General features: G+C 38.5%; 2 protein-coding genes across 2 annotated transcripts; one reads left to right on the top strand and one right to left on the bottom strand.

The window, feature by feature from the left end:
* Positions 1-697: 697 nt before the first annotated feature.
* psmb3 (proteasome 20S subunit beta 3) lies at positions 698-3,692 on the top strand. The gene is made up of 6 exons (XM_056371865.1): positions 698-856; positions 1,995-2,179; positions 2,485-2,592; positions 2,673-2,850; positions 3,338-3,432; positions 3,528-3,692. Exons 1-6 carry the CDS (start codon positions 854-856, stop codon positions 3,574-3,576), a joined length of 618 nt encoding a protein of 205 aa, XP_056227840.1. The 5' UTR covers positions 698-853; the 3' UTR covers positions 3,577-3,692.
* A 1,006-nt stretch (positions 3,693-4,698) lies between these two features.
* On the bottom strand, positions 4,699-16,110 carry LOC130166320 (phosphatidylinositol 5-phosphate 4-kinase type-2 beta). Its single transcript, XM_056371864.1, has 10 exons — positions 15,491-16,110; positions 12,733-12,830; positions 10,660-10,756; positions 10,396-10,548; positions 9,926-10,072; positions 8,399-8,437; positions 7,808-7,921; positions 7,342-7,603; positions 6,898-7,001; positions 4,699-5,869 (listed from the first exon to the last, which is right to left on the bottom strand). The coding sequence occupies exons 1-10, from the start codon at positions 15,632-15,634 to the stop codon at positions 5,789-5,791; spliced, it is 1,239 nt and encodes a 412-aa protein (XP_056227839.1). The 5' UTR covers positions 15,635-16,110; the 3' UTR covers positions 4,699-5,788.
* Positions 16,111-17,226: the final 1,116 nt, after the last annotated feature.

Here is a 17,226-nt window from a genome sequence, read left to right as displayed (position 1 = left end):
AAAACAAACCTGTATCTTCACTCTGTCATTCTGATTCTGCTCAATAAAACAAACCTTAAAGCATAAACTTCACATCAACACCATCATAATCAATGGAACATCTCCAGGTTACATAAAATAACTTCAGTGTGGTTGCATGTGCCAGACCTGATATGACAGAGCTCATCTTGCAAAATTTTGAACAGGAGAGCTGTTCTCATCAGGATATGAAGATAATGATACTTCAAATAAGTATAGTAAAAATCTTCAGAAGTAGGATTTATATCATTAAGAATAGACAGGATTTTGTCAGAATTCATTGTAACTCGTTTATTGAATTTAGTGGTTACAGTTGGGGTAATATGAACAGGTGGTTGCCCTGTTAGCTAAATATTTGTACTAACTGAATAAGTTTTGATACCGTTTGGGGAAGGATAGTACGAAGTAGGATAGTCCTTTTTTGGTATTGTCATTCATTATTATTCGCTGAGCAGAAAAACAACAGAAACGTGAATCGATAAAAATAACAATAACCCAGTGAGGATCCACAGGGGACAGAAATTGGCAGTGACAGCACAGCACTAGCATTTTCAAGAAAAACCTCCCGGTTTTAATTTCACTTTAACACGCCTCAACCAAACTATGCCTGCACCGTTCAACACCGCCCATATCACCCAATGACAGTGGCGCTCTGCACCGACTTAACGTTCATCCAGCCAATCACCCTTGTGCAAGCGATGACGTTGTAAAAGCAAGTTAGTCAAATTTCTGTGTTTCTAAATCGTGTAGTCACTGTGGGAAGCTAGCAGTGGTTTTTAAAAGCTGAGAAGTGTTTGCAAGTCCTCAGTTAGAAATATACTACAACACCTTCACAATGGTAAGAACATCATACATAGATCATATGTGTACAGTATGTTATGTGGAATGGTTTAAAAATGAGTTAATAAGGCTAACAGTAATAAGAGCTCGGTTAAGCTAATGTTGTTAGCTCATATATATCTTTAACATGCTTTTTTAAGTTAGTTTAAATCCTCTGGAAACGGATTTAACGCTAGGTTTTTACAAATTAGCACACCGTCCTTAGGTTACGTAATTTTTAAGTAATGTTTCAGTTAACAAGACAGAATAATAGGAATATAACAGTGGCCGGCATTAGCCATAAAGCTAAGTACTTACGCACATGAGCTAACGTTGTATTTCGTACATTATGTTGCTTCCTGGATTCACTTTTGCTTTTATAACTGTTATTGCAATTGATTTAAACAGTTGTTGTTTTTAAGTTTGTTTCATCAGCCAACGTATGATCAGAAGCTGTCAAATTGATGAGCTGAAGCTTGTTAACTACTGTCAGCAGCAAACTAACATATCTGCAATCTGCAAAAATCATTAACGTTGTTTTATTTCATATAAACATAATTTACAATTATTTTTACGATTGAAATTTATGTCCATTGTTTATGTACCAACACCACACCTCTGATTTTACTGTTATTTGTTTTGTTAGTTCTAGTTTTCGTTAGTTTGAATAACTTCTGCACGTTGGTTAGAAATAATGAAATTGACATGCTTTTTTTGCTTGTAAATATATGATAAATGAAAAGTAAAGTAATGAACATTTTACACATATATCATTTTGTGGACAAATATCTTATAGTACTTAAGTGTGTGTATTTTTTTGAGGTTCTTATTGTAGAATTGTTATTCATCCTTATGTTTCATAGTAGGGCTTTGCCTCACAAGTATGTTTTTTTATCAATGAATATATCTGTTCTTTTCTCAATTAACCAACTTGCAATAAAATATCAGTAAAAAGAGAAATACTTATTACAATCCCTTAGAGCTCAAATTTACATATTTAAATTTCTTATTTTGTCATTTAGCTTAAATTTAGTTTAACAATGAATTGATACATCAGAACTGTTGCTGAGAAGTTTCTGTCAACAGACTAATCAATCGAACTATTAATTGATTCTGCACTGACTGACATACTGCTCTCTTTTTTTGTCTTCATCCAGTCTATTATGAACTATAATGGAGGGGCTGTCATGGCCATGCGAGGGAAGAACTGCGTGGCGATAGCAGCAGACCGGAGATTTGGCATTCAGGCTCAGATGGTCACCACAGATTTCCAGAAGATCTTCCCTATGGGAGAGAGGCTGTACATTGGGCTTGCTGGACTGGCCACTGATGTTCAGACAGTGTAAGTGTCTACAACCTCAATTTATTTTTCTGTCAATGTGACAGAGTGGTTCTTTCACCTCCAGGGCATAATGACAAGTTTTCTTTGAAGCTTTACAAAATGAGTGACAACTTTCAGACCTTAAATAATGGTACCAACACACACAAATTTAGCCTGGAGCCCAAGTTCATTGCAACACAGTTAACAGTAGTCAACTTTATTGATAATTGCAGTAATATCCAATGTAGAATGTATCAGGACTGATGCATATGTAGCATCTCTTTGATAACACTGATGCTAACTGCACGTCTTTGCATTGTGTGTAGATCCCAGAGGCTTAAATTTAGACTAAACCTGTATGAGCTGAAGGAGGGTCGCCAGATCAAGCCCAAGACCTTCATGAGCATGGTCTCCAACCTGTTGTATGAAAGGAGGTGAGTGAGTTGAACTTAATTTTAGATCTTCCCACTCTAAGGTAAAGGACAGTGTACTTAATGTCTGATCCTCTCATTAGGTTTGGGCCGTACTACATCGAGCCTGTGATTGCAGGACTAGATCCCAAAACCTTGGAGCCATTCATCTGCTCCCTGGATTTGATTGGCTGCCCCATGGTGACAGAAGACTTTGTTGTGAGCGGCACCTGCTCAGAGCAGATGTACGGCATGTGTGAATCTTTGTGGGAGCCGGACATGGTAAGTAGTGTGTGAAGTCTGAAGTCACTGTCACACCTGTGGGTTGGTTGCTGGATGCTAAACAACAGTTAGTATCAGTTTATACATGTGTAGATGAGTATTACCCTAATTTTACATATAAGAAGTTTGCAGTGTTCTTCATGCTAATGAGGTACCTAATGTGTACGTTTTTGTACTTTTAAATTAAATTAGCATTCATTTCCATATGTAGTAAGTGAAAAGTTGACAGATATAGGCCTAACATTTTGGGAAAGAGTTACAAGGTTAGATAGGATTGTTTCTACAGTCAACGACTGTTTCAGTACAGTTAATTGTCCCTATCTATTGTCTGTATATGCCATTTGAGACAGAGAGGCTAATTGACACGGCTTCTCTTTACAATGTGTGAGGTGTACCAAGGTTTCAACCACTCTGGCCACAGATGTTCCTTAGTTAATGTTAGTTAAAATTCATGACTTAATTTTGAGAAATGTGTTTGATTACGCAGGAACCAGACGATCTGTTTGAGACCATCTCCCAGGCGATGTTGAACGCAGTTGACAGGGATGCGGTGTCTGGCATGGGAGTAGTTGTACATGTCATGTAAGTATAGTAATAACAAGCACGGTATGTATGAGTTAGGGTGAGGTGGAATGACAGGTTTGCAGTGATTGACAGCCTTTTCTTCTCTTTGTCAGTGAGAAAGACAAGATCACCACACGAACCCTGAAGGCCAGGATGGACTAGGCCTTCTGTTTTCTTCCCACACTTGACCAACACGTTTTGTATAAAAATAATAAACAATGCTTGTACTCTTTTTTTCTTATTGATATAGTTCAATAAACTTAGGTTTAAACAGTGAATTTGATTCCTGTCATGTTAAGAACTTCTGTCTGCACCAAACCAAGGTGTCATATTTGACAACTGGATTTAATATGTGATCCAAGGTGATGATTGTTGGTTTAGATGACACTTAATGCATTGTGTTGTTACAGACATAAGTAGCTATAGTGTTGAAAGTTCGTTAACTGAAGTTTTCATGGTTTATGTGGCACCAGACTAATGACTCACTACAGAGGCATGCAGTTGTCTTTATAACTATGCACGCTATGATCTGTGACATTTTGTCAAAGAAAATCTTTAAGGGCCAGTCCCAATGTCAGGGTTGTGTTTACAACTGACAACACAGGGTCAAAAGGATTTTAAAGTTTTTTTCTCATTAATTTTGCTTGGACGCAGGCTAGTGAATTCAAATGTCCCCTGTCATCCAGGATTACTAACCACAAACCACATGGTGATAAACATCATTCTGTGTTTCGGTGGTATTGTCAGTAAAACAAAACTGGAGTATTACACACATACTTAGATAAATAAAATGAAAGAATTATTAAAAGGAAATTTAAACTTAAAACAGTATTTCACCAATTTTACAAAGTTTTCTTTACTATTCATGAGTCGTACCTCTCAGTACCTTTTTCTGGTGCTTTCAACTGCATCTCATTCTTGAATTTCCCCTAAGGGATAAATAAAATATCTATCTATTTATCTATCTAATGGTCTTCTGGAGGGGATGATGCTTTCTCAGTTGTCATGGAGATCGTGTGATCTAAAAAAAATTTTCTTCATGTCAAATGACTATTTTCAAGGTGAATGAGCTTTCACATTTAACTTGTCCTGCAGCATCCAAACACACCAAGCTGAGGCCAAGGATACTTTTTCAAACATATTGCCAAAATAAATAGACAAGGTGGGATAAAGGATATATTAAATTTAAATACCTGGATGAAAAGCTTAGTCTGGATGTAGATATGATGATGGATAGATAGATGAACAGTCACTGGAGAAATGAGCAAAGCCAAACAACAAAAACAAGATAAAACTCCCTTTAATATGCAATGAATCATTTTCAAGTAACCTTTTTTTCTAATGTCTGTTGGTAACAAAACAATACTGTATACAAACACAAAATTGCTACATTAATGTAAACAAGATATAAAAATGATCCTCATGGTAATAAAACAAGTATTTGCTGCAGAATTCCCCTTTTAATGTCAATTTTTTTTTCTCTTAGACCGACCTCCACCAAGCTCACGGTTAAAATTTCAAAAATATTCAAAAACAATATGGCAACGTAACATTCAAACACCAATTTTTTTTCTAGTTTTTTGTTTTAGTCATAACACTCAGATGCTAATTTTCAGTGGTTTGATGTTTCAACTTACTGGTGGAGTCTCATGTACACATCAGCCATGCATTTTTGATATTGCATTCATTTACTTAATACACCATTATATATTAATGTGTTTATCCCCTGTCATTCCAATTTATCAGCTGTCCTTTTTTTTGCTGCTGAGAGAGAAGCCTGATGGCGACTGTCAAAAAGTTTGTCATGCAATCTGACCATTCTGCATCTGTGCGAGTGTGTGTTGTTTACATCTGCGTGTGTGTATGTGTGTGTGTGTTTTTGTCTAATAGAAATCATAAGAACAACAACAACATGAACAGAAACCGAAGAGACTTTACTAACGGACTGTTAACCGCTGAAGCTGACACACTCGTTCAAGGCATTAGTGAGACAGTTTCCGTGCTGGCGTGAGGAGTAGCAAGATGGCTGAGGAGGACTGGGGCGCAGATAAATAAAATAAAAAAGGACAGGGAGATTATCGGGATGTTGTTCCAAATTCAGTGAGGGGCTTCACAAGTTATCCTTGCAGAGGATGAGAGAACCAGGGAGGAGATGGTGGTGTGTTTCTGTGAGAGAGTGTAACAGGCTCAGTACATCCATCCTGCCAGACTGGTCCTGGCTGTGGGAGGATACTGGTCAGTTCTTTTTAAGGGAGTAGAGAGGCCGGGGGGAGATGAACCTACACTGAGGTGAGAGAGAAGTGAAATAAGTGCGTGGCATTTGACAGATCTATGACAGGACGTGACTGGCTGGACTGGGAGATGGGAGATGAGTCTATGATAAGATGTTGGACATGAATTCGTAGAATCGTTTGGAGTACTGCTCTGGGTTCACCGTCGAGATCTCGGCCCCCGCCTGAGAAACAACAAAAAAGGGAAAATATGAGATATATGGAACAATTATTTGTTGTGCTACATAAGCCAAAATGCACAGCTTGAAAATCCCACTTGCTTTGTTATATTTATAGACCATCATAAAACTGTTTTCATTAAAGATTAATTTGGTGATACTTGTTACAATTTAACATTTATTCATTATGCCCATAAAATGTCATGTCATTATGACACTGACAATGTGTCATAATAGTAGCAACATCATCTAGTGGTCATCTCCAAGAACAACCCAACTCAAGTCAGTGCAGTGCAGAAACACCAGGGATTTTAACACCCAGTTCTACTAATCAGTCAGATAATATCACAGTTTACTTTCTTCTTCTGTCAATCTAGCAGTCCATGTCAGACCTGCCAAGGGACTCAATATGCAAATTAGCTTGAAGTTACAATCTGGTGCGGCGCATCAAATGGAGACATTTATGTTGAAAGCTGTACATGGTCCTTTTAAAATAAAATAAAAAAATCCTAAATGTATTCCATATATAATGTTATAAATTATTTTTCTTTCAGGACTTTTACTCAGCATTTAAGTTAAGAGTCAATGTTAGCAGCAGCAGCTAGCTCATTAATTCAGTTACCTCAGCTGTGTTGCTATTCTCAGAAAAAGACAACTTTGTGGAGAGCAAAAACTCTCTCTCTTTGTACGTTCAAGCTAACTGGATCCAGCTAGCTTGCTGACTGTTAGCATGCTGGTATGGAGGGCACAGCAGACACAGGCGAAAACTGTATTAAAAAGTTCAACTATATCTAATAAAACTCTGTCTGGATGAAAAGATGGTGATAAAACAGCATTCTATAATAATACATTGAATTTAACAATTTACAAAAACTTTCAAATATATGCATTCATGTGCTTATTTTTTCAGAATGTTTCCAGTAAAATATTATAAAAATATTTATTTATCTATATATCTATTATTGCACAAACACTTCTTCCTTCTCTATGTGTAACCATCAATGGCTAAATCATGAACTGGTCTTTGCACTCACCCCGTGTTTCACAGTTTTGGCAGCATGTGCAGCTTTTTTCTTAGCATCATAGTGCGTGAGGATGTCAATGATAGCCATGAAGTATACCTCCTTCTTCACAGCACCTAAGCACGAAAAAAACAATCACAAGTTTTTACTTTGAACTGAAGATACAGTGATACAAGCTGCCATGCTATTGTTTCTTTGCTTTAGTGTGATGCACATCTCTACTACTATTGTTTGGGGCATGCAGCTTTGACTGTTCCACTCATTTGTTTGGAGGACTCTTGACTTTGCCAATAAAGAAGATTAAGTTTAATTGTTATGGAGAATAGTTGCCTGGAATTTAAGGGAAATAAACAAACAGGGAAAAAACAGTATCTTGCAAATTTTCATCTGCCTGTGCTTAATATAAAGCTACAGCTATGGTCACTATGTCAGATGGATGTCAAAGACAACGCTCACTGTCGTGGCTCTTGATTGCGTAAACGTCCACAGAGGGGTCGAACTCCCCGGGGCCGAAGAATCCTCCACAGTTGAGAGGGTTTCCGGGGCTGTCCGGAGGCGTGCCGAAGGAGCCGGTAAGCACGCCTCCACTCATCCCATCGTTCTCGTACTCCTCCTCCTCTCCCACACCCTCCACGTCCATCTCCTCCTGCTCTGCCCGCTCCACATCATGGATACCCACTAGGAGACTGTAATCCATGATCTTCAGGGTGGCCAAGAACTGACAAACACATATGACACACCCAGAAAACATTCAGTCCAATGCTTCATTAGCATATCTCCAACTTGGGTTTCTTATAGTTACACATCATAGTCAATCTTTCAGGGAAGACAAAAAAGGATTTTTTTGATTTTAGCATACAAACTGTGCAATATAACAAACTAAAAAAAATGTAACACTTTCTGAATGCAGTGTATTTCTTACCTCTACGTCCCTTTTTAGCTTCTCCAAAAAGTACTTCTTGTTGTCATCTCCTATCTGTAGCTTCTGGCCTTCATTCAGGAAGTCGTTGTCTTTGAAAGTGGGGAGTTCTTTAGCCTGAAGAGAGAGACAGTGTCATGGTATCAAACAGTAACAGGAGAAACTTTCATGTCCAAAAAAAGGTTATCCGTATTTAGAATATCAGTTTTATTTGGTAATGTTGCTAATTAGAGATAGCTGTAAGATTTAAGGAGATCAATAGATAAAGACAATGCAAACTGGTATTGCAGTTCATAAGAGTCACATTATACCAAATACATAGAGATAAAGGTCAAAATCAATGGTCTTTCACTGTTTCCTGGTCTGCCTGAGTGGCAGAAGTCACACTGCAATAACTGACAGTAAGTAACTGTCTAAAAACTGAGCTTTACACAGTACAAAGGGCAGTACAAATGTTACTACTGAAATACATCTGCTTGCTTATAACTACTTAATTTAGCTGTCATTTGACAGGTTTGCCTCTGGGGTGAGCTAAGGGTTTTTATTTTTGTTCCATCACGTCAGCAGCCATTACTGCACAGAAATAAAACACACCTTCTCCTTGTCGCTGGCTTCCCTTGAGACTGTAGAACCCTAAAAACAAGGGAAAATAAGAGTAAAAATAGAATTAATTGAAAGCAGCTCCAGACACATCAGTGGGATTGTAAGCATCTTACCTTCTTATCCTCAGCATTTTTTTAAACTGTCAATGTTAGAAAGCTCAGGTTTTCTCCAGAGAATACTTGGCAGCAAGAAAGGCCTGTCCAATAAAGCTCTTTTTGTAGGGGGGGTAAAGAAGTGTGCAGTCTGTATGCTGTGTTCACAGCTGCTGGAAACGGTGCACCATAATATTTTATTTTATTTTAAATTTTACTGATGAGCTGTATTTATAATCTCCATTAAATTTTAGGGTTAGGATGAGATTATGAACATTTCCCTAGTTAAAGTCACTGATTTGCCCTTTTCCTCCTTCTGAAAAAACGAAACAGGCTATTTACAGTTGATTAAGTCAGTCAGACAAGAAATTTAAATCAACATTCACTCCCTGTTTATTACAGACCACTACCCACATGTTAAAGAGGTACATTCAGAATATTGTACATAAATGATGAAACAGTTGTGATGCAAAGCAGGTGCCCCGATGCATCATAGGCAAAACGAGACCAAGGCATATCTTCCTCACAGTCAAACAATCACAACACAAACAGAAGTGAACACCATAATCTGAAGCTGTGACAACTGTACAGGCTCTAACGTATGTCCTATATGCTTTTAATTAACTGAATTCAGGATGAAAATTTCAGGAAATTTCTTTAAAAGAGTACTCCATCAAAACCTGGTGCCTACATTACCCATAATGCAACTGGACTGAAAACCAGCAAACAAGCTACAGAGGTCTGGGAAACTGCTCACATCTTTCTCTGCCGCCCAGGTTTAACATGAAAAAGTACCACAAGACAAAGTCCATATTTTTCCTTCATAACAGCATTTTTCAACTGCTGACATGGCCCATGATCGCTGCAAAATACAAGTATATTAGGCATTTAAGCAATAAAGTGAATCATTTATAACTTAAAATTTTACCTTCACTTAAAATTGCAGTGCTCCAACAGACTACAACTAATGATTACAACTTCAGACAGGTTTTATCATTAATTAATTTGCTGATTTTCAGACTTTCACAGTTAATGTTCCGTTAAAAATTTTAAATGCTAAATTTATAATCATATAAAACAGAGAAAGATGTAAAAATATTTGGCTCCACATAAATGATTGCGGAAAACTGTTGGTGCCTATTCAATAATGGATTAAAATTTTGTTTTCCCTTTTAATATTTATTCATAATTTTATTTTTGATTATTTCTTTATTTTTTTTCATAAATTTTCATTGTTGTCATTTACTTATCATATATTGCTTTAAAAAATCCATATACTTTTATACTTTGACACAGTTCAGAGTTTTTAAACCTTTAACCACAATGATAAAACAATTTTTTTTACTCAATATTTCTTGAATCCCGCCCCCAAGACATATTCTAATAGCTTCACATCACACATGTACAGGTAACCTACATATCCTACCTTCAGGTCATATTTGCGGTGTACAGTGAGGCGATGGCTGAATACATTTCGGGTCACCACCATGTAGGTCTCCACCCCATCCACTGTTAGCCTGTACATGCCCAAGAACTGAGGGAGCAGTGTGTTGCCATGACACTCCACTATAAACTGGAGACAATCAAGGGAGGAGAGGAACAGGAAGTGTGGGAGTGAGGAATGAAATGTACAGTAATGAAAACTGATGGACATAACCCTGCTCTACAGTCATATCATTTCTACATCATTTACATGTGTGTGTGAGTCCAGATTCAAGTGAAAGAAACATATTTCTAATTATTTTCACAGACTGATGCTCATACATTTCTCTCTTAAACTCAATGTAAACAGTGAACACTTAGACATGAAAACACCTGCAGTGCACTCATTCTCAACATGTAGCCACATTAATGATAGTGAAGTACTGAGTCAAAAGTGTGTGGGAGGGTCTGTACCTGGTGATATTTCTTTAGGATGTTGTGCATCTCAGCAATGTCCTCACTGGACACAGTTTTGATTACAAAGCGGTGGTCGTAGCTGGACAGGAAGCGGTTGCCGAAGCGACCCTGGGAGTCACTGTTGAGAGGGGCGCTCCTCGTCAGAGAGTTCTGTCGAAGAAAAGACATCCAGACACATTCTTACTTCAAAGTAGAAATGTCAAACTCCCCAAGAGTTCATTTATTAAAGTTTGTTGTATCTCTTAGCTCCAAGTGTCTCACCTGGTAGTCCTGGTCATCGATGCAGAACCTCTCCCTCAGGTTTCTGAACACCATGGGACAGTACTCTTTGAACTTAAAGCGACTAGGCAGGTTTTCTCTGACGGTGGAGGGACAGAGAGTCACACAGTCAGCACGACACACAGGAGCACAGAGGCTCATTAGTGGAAATGAGGAAAAAGACTAATTGTTGGCTTTATTTCTGCTTCTGTTTCGATTATGCACAAACAATAACACAGTGTAGAGTCGACATTTACAGCTACACATCAGCTCATTTTCCAAACACATTTGTTTAGTCGTGATAGCTTTAGGTGCTGAAATCAGTTTCAGTCACAGTTAGTTCAGTCAACTAAGTCTATATAAATGTCCTGAGTAAACTTACATATATGATTAATTTTGACTCTTTCTACTTTGGACATCTTGTATTCCTAGCAGCAGATAGCATGTGTTTAAGACATATATGCTCACAAAACAACAAACTAACAGCAAACCAAACAAAATTGACAAAAACCTGAATTTTGAAAGATAAGATATTTTGATCTGCATACAACATCAAGGTGTCAGTAGATGCCAGCATAAAGGGTATTTCTGTTTTCTTAAACGTGGGTCTCATTCAAATTGTGGCCATTCTGACCAAAGAGCCATTTTTAATTTGGCACTCGTGTCTCTGAATCTCTACGAAGGAGATGGCGAGTGCAAAGTTATAATGAAAATCAAATCAGCCACAGTTATAAGAATAAAAAAAAAGAGAAAAAAAAAACAGAATCTCCCTGAAGTTTCTTTGTGTTTGATGATAATAATCATTGTTTGTCAAGTCAGTTTCTCTTGACTTGACAAAATTAATTCCATATAAAAGCTGTAAAATTAGACTGGAAATTTTCACTTTGATCATTTTAAAGCAATTTAAAGCCTCATGCACCAAACAGACAAAACCAAACTGCAATATTAATTGTCTTCAAACCATGACAACAAACACAGATAAAATGCATAAACAAAAAGCAACTGGACTCTGAAGTTGAAACTAAATGCAATGTGATGGTCAAATAGCGTACAATGGACAAAAACGGCTACTATTCTCAACCTGACAGGTTTAAAGAAAACACCATCCTGTTTCAGTCCTTTACTGCTACTTTGCAACGAGGACGATTTGAATTGCAAATCTACTGAATTAAGCGGAGCTTTGACAAAAATCTGTTTGTGACTACAACCTGACCCTGCAGTAATATCTCCATTGTCTCATGTTTTCAGATCTGGAGACTGAGAAGGACACTGAAGTTCACTGAACTCGCTTTCATGATTTCCGCTTATCATAATGGAAGGGGCCATTAGAACAAAGCAAACTGTGGCCATAAAGGGATGCACATGGTCAGCGACAATACTCATATAGGCTACAGCGTTCAAACAATGATTGATTTGTATTAAGGGACCAAAGTGCCAAGAAATCATTCCCCACCCCATTACACCATCACCACCAGTCTGGAATGTTGAAACAAGGCAGCTTGGGTCCATGGCTTCATGATGACACCAGATTCTGACCTTACCATCTGCTGCCTCAGAAGAAATCCAGATTCATCAGACCAGGCTACGTTTTCCCAGTCTTCAACTGTTCACTTTTGGTGATCTTGTGCCCACTGCAGCCTTTCAAATTTCTACCCCTACAACTCAAGTGTGCAGTCTGAGATGCTTTTCTGCTCACCATACTGTAAAGAGTAGTTATCTGAGTTACCATGGCATTTCCGTCTGCAGAAATGCAGCTCACTGGATGCTTTTTTTTTTTCGTTTTTTACATCTTTTTCACAGTCTAAACTTTAGACTGTTGTGTGTGAGATCAGTGGCTTCAGAAATTGCATTACTAAGCAAGCATACAGGTGTTCCTAATAAAGTGCTCAGTGTGAATATAATCACATTTATAACAGTAGCATCATGATTTTAAGAAAAAAAACCTGCAAGTCATTTTGGGAGTGACAGCAGGTGTTTTGAACTCTGGTGGTAGGGTGATCTTTTTGTTTACACCTGGATTACAGATTGCACCTTTAACAGATTGCGCTGACAGTGTATAAGCTGTGATGTACCTACTTGTTAAATAGGTGGTTGTCCACTTTGATCTTACTGTAGGCTTTAAAGTCATCTGGCATCAGCATTACTGGTACAGGCACATTACTTAACTCGTTAATCTGAGGAAGAGAGGTGAGAAAGAGAGCGAGAGATCAGACAAGAGACTGAAGAACAGCGGAAACAGTTGATATATACAACAGATGGTACAATGAATGATAAGAAATCAAAGCAGTAATACTGACTTTTCAATAAGGGCGCAGCGTAAAAATATGCTCAAACAAACTTTGCCTGCAACATTATATGATTAAGATCAAACTGAGAAAGATTTGTGTGAAGCATTTGAATCAGAACAGAGCTGTGACTACCTGTAACACACCTCTGTTTTTAAACACAATATGTATTGTCAGTTTCATGTGACCCGTAAACATGCAGCCAAATCTCTGCATGAGAGTGTTTACCAGCACCAATCATTAACTTTCGGAAACAGAGAGCGGCTGACAGTTTTTCTTGCCTCTGTTGCTAGGCCCCAGACACTGATCTTATCTGCTGAAACAAGTCCAGAGAAAAAGCGCGCACTGATGCACTTCAGAAAATTCTCCTTGCACATAATCAAGTCAACAGCCACACAGGGGAAAGTGGGGGGAAAGATTGAAGAGATACCACTGTCACCAGGGAGACAGCTGAGTCAAACAGCCAGGAAATACAACATCATAACAAACAACAGACACATCATGTATTAATGTTACTGCCATGGAAATGTACTATTATACCAGTGGAATAGCTGCTTGAAGTAATATTTAATTTCAGTGAAAGATCTGATTCCAAGCTTTTACTCCCAGATTCAAGAATATAAACAACAACAAAAAACTTAGAGTCTTAATTATGGCCAAAGACAAGAAAATATCTTATTCCACACTTCACTTTTGCTGCCAATGTTAATTATATGACCTAAAAAGTAGTGCAATAAAATTAAATTGATCAAAAAAGTGAGCAATAACTTTAAGACAAAATATGTCACTATTTTATTTCAACTTTAGCTTTCTATATGAACAAATTGTGTCTTTTAAAAACATCAGACTCAGTGTGTTGTTGTTAAAGTGTCATTTAATAATGCTAAATGGCTTCAATGAAAGAGAAGTGCAGTAAAATACAAACACTCCCTTAACTTAAAGCTGTGATGTACCTGAGAGGGCAATTATTTGCTGACATGACATTTAAAAACATATCAAACTGCTTTATGGAGGATTAACAGCATCAAACAGGTGGTGTAGTACATCACCTTAACACCAAGTGACAATTTGTGGAAGTAAAGTCCCCCAGCATCACAGCTAGGGCACTATTAAAAATGCATACAGTTTCTGAGTGAAAGAAGAGTGCTTTGATGACAAGTCTGTTTGATGTCTTGAATCGGCTTCCCACCCACACCTCAAATCACCAGGCCTGTGTGCTGCACCCACACACCCACAGCCAAAGTTCACCCACTGAATACTGGAGATGCTGCAGTGATAACCATATCATTAGCTGCTTCATTAATTCCTCAGTTGTTGCATTTTATTTGCAGAAATCAGCATGGTTTGATACAGACACACACACAAATTCCCACAGTCACAGTGTAAAATCTGCTGTGGCTGTTGTCACTGTCAGCAGTTTTGAAAATTAATCATCTTTGAGTTACTTTCATGTTTGACTGGTGTGTTTGTGTGTGTCAAACAGCGAGTCAAAACCAGAAGAAGAGAAGTCAGTTTACCAGAGAAATATTGTTGATTGATTTGTCCCCGACAATGCTGATCATACAGTGATGTACCTTAAGGGAACTGAAAAGAAGACGCTTGGGAACAAATCACTCCTTGTTGTAATGCAGATACCAAGTACTCTTCCATTCAGAACAAATCAAAAAGTTTCGGCCCTGCACACAGTTCTCCGTCAAACGGGAGAGACTAACTTTCACGCATCAAAGTGTGGGTGTCTGACAAAACAGCTGAAGGTGTATTGCAGTTTAGGCAAAAACCGAACTGCAATCCCGCTCCATCCATCACCGGGTGTCGAATCTGCCCTTCACTCTGCTTTTCATAGCAATAGGCAGCCTCAGCCAAAAGTGAATGTGATATATTTTCTGTTCTATATATAGGGGAATTGATGTGATGGAATGAACTGCAGCAACTGGATGCAGGCAACGAGCACAGGAGCTGCAAACGATAGCCCAGAGCAGGTTTATTTAAACAATAGTCTGCGGCTGTGGAGCCTGAAATCTGTGTAACCTGCTGCTCCGGCTGCTTGTCACACCCCTCCCACTCCATGCCTGCACTACAGCAGCCGCAGATCATGACTGGGCTCCCAAACACTTCACCATCCAGAATTTATGACTGGAGATAGTCGTGCTGTGCTTTGAGTAAGACCATACAATCTGCCATGAACATGTTAATTTTCCGGTAATCATGCCAAAGCTGCAGTGTTTAACAGATACACTTTAAATCGCTGCAAAACGCACGCTTCAGGAACAGCAAACCGCGGCTAACTACCATGGCAGCGGCAGTGCACTGTAAACTGTATGGATGCTGCTAGCTCAGCAGTCAGTCAGTCAGCGAATCTCTGTCCAAGCACACTACTAAACACTTGGCGAATATCCATGAAATAGACAAATTACATGGCGACTGAAAGCATCAAAGCTGGCTTGACAGTTGAGGGCAGTTGGCTAACAAGCTAGCAGGCTAGCTAAATCAAAACAGCAGCATAAACAAACCGCACGCCAGCGACAACAAGACATTTAAGATGTATTTACCGTATGGTTGACACCCCACATTAAAACGCTGAGAATGGGCTCGCTTGCACGGAATAATTTCACTTTCTGTCCTATAAAATGCTTCTTTTTCGTCTTGGTTTTGCTAGCGCTGACAGGCGCTGCGCTGGTGCAGTTGGATGACATGTCTCAGGCTGGGAATTCGGGGTACGCAAGACGGCGCTTACTGTCGTTCAGAGCCTCTACAGACAACAGAAAACCGGAAAGTTAAGAGCGTTAAAAAATCTATAAGTGCATCGTGCTCGTCGTCCAACTCGCAGCGAGTCTCTGGGTAGGATAACTGTCTTGTTGGGAGTCAGCGGTAGAGCATTTTGCGCCGTCACCACCCTTCCTCCTCCCGTGCAGGCCGCGGTGGAGTCCAGAGAGCAGCTAGCCGGCCATCAGGCTACAGCGCAGCCTCTCTCTTTGAAAAGGAAAACCCAACCCAAAGCGGTGAACATTCGCCGGCCAGCTCCTCTACTGTCCCCGTGACGTCTACAACCCGAAACTGATGTGATGCCGTTTCACTTGTAGGTGAGTAATTCCATCATGATGCGCCTGAGATTGTTGTCAGTCACCACCAACACCGTTCGGTGTGTCCTCAAGATGGCGTCTGTGCTGCACTTCACAGTCAACAGCGCCACCAGCAGGCCGCCTGGAGAACTACAGGGTTTCCCCACACTGTACCTTGGACCAGAATCCGGATTACACACGGGTCAAGTAGGGTAGGTGGTAGTATCATTAAATTTTGAGAACTTAAAGGTACAGTATTAAATCTGAAAACACTGGATTAGAACCTGCTAACACTTTTTAACTGGTTGGCAGCTCTCAACAGAGAGTCATTTTAAATAAATTGCTGTATTCAACTTTATTACCATTAATAATGTTTGCAAACACAATAGTATAACTGATCAATACACTGCAGTGAACTGATCAAATCTCAAAAGCTCTTATTTTGAGAAATAGTATACATGACAAGCATAACATTGGATAATATTTATAATATACACTAAAACAAACTACTTGACATCAGTGTTGCAACTATCATTTCAGTGTAAACTGCTGCAAATGACTGCTTGAAAAGACTTAATAGCCACTTTGTGCACAGTTTGTCTGTTATCCTCATTAACATGAGGAGATGGTGATGATGGACCAACTAATGTACTCTGTGTCCATTCCCAACTAATTATTCAGCTGTTAATAATACCGTACTTCTGATCATGCAAAATTGCAAATTTTCTGATAAAAACAAACGTTTATTTCCAACCCCTCCCAACCATGACATGTGTGAACACACAACCAGGAATACATTTCTAGTGCGGAAATAATATCTTTAATATAAAAAGTCTAAAAATAATGAAATTTAACACTGTGGCTTGATTTTTTTTTTTTTTTCTAAACAAATGCCCAAATTCCCCCAAAAAAACAAACATGCTTGAGATTCTGTGACTTTGCAGATTCAGTTATGAGCAAAAAATAATGGACAAAAGTTGCCAGGAAAGGTGTGAGTGCTTTATATGCACTACTGAGCATGTGTTTCTGCTATCACATATATCAATATTTCACCCTCTTTAGATAGATATGATGATATTAAAACATTTTCAGGATAAAATTTATACTGATATGAATCATTTACAATATTTCTTATAAAAGGCAGTCACTTACACACTTCCTCCTTGCTTTCTAAATGAGAGGAATATCTAGATTATTGAAAGAGAAAACATTGGAAATAATTCAAA

This window comes from Seriola aureovittata, chromosome 3, assembly GCF_021018895.1.
Source record: "Seriola aureovittata isolate HTS-2021-v1 ecotype China chromosome 3, ASM2101889v1, whole genome shotgun sequence".
NCBI classification, from domain to species: Eukaryota; Metazoa; Chordata; class Actinopteri; order Carangiformes; family Carangidae; genus Seriola; species Seriola aureovittata.
The sequence above is the reverse complement of the archived record's forward strand: the minus strand, read 5'-3'. Positions and strand labels throughout refer to the sequence as shown.

Excerpts from the sequence above, each read along its gene's own strand:
- psmb3 (XM_056371865.1), top strand. Across the intron at positions 2,180-2,484 it reads GCCACTGATGTTCAGACAGT|ATCCCAGAGGCTTAAATTTA; the intron begins GTAAGTGTCTAC and ends CATTGTGTGTAG. Across the intron at positions 2,851-3,337 it reads CTTTGTGGGAGCCGGACATG|GAACCAGACGATCTGTTTGA; the intron begins GTAAGTAGTGTG and ends TTGATTACGCAG.
- LOC130166320 (XM_056371864.1), bottom strand. The coding sequence starts at position 15,634 with ATGTCATCCAACTGCACCAGCGCAGCGCCTGTCAGCGCTAGCAAAACC. Across the intron at positions 10,549-10,659 it reads TCGATGACCAGGACTACCAG|AACTCTCTGACGAGGAGCGC; the intron begins GTGAGACACTTG and ends TTTCTTCGACAG. Across the intron at positions 5,870-6,897 it reads CCAAAACTGTGAAACACGGG|GCGGGGGCCGAGATCTCGAC; the intron begins GTGAGTGCAAAG and ends GTTGTTTCTCAG.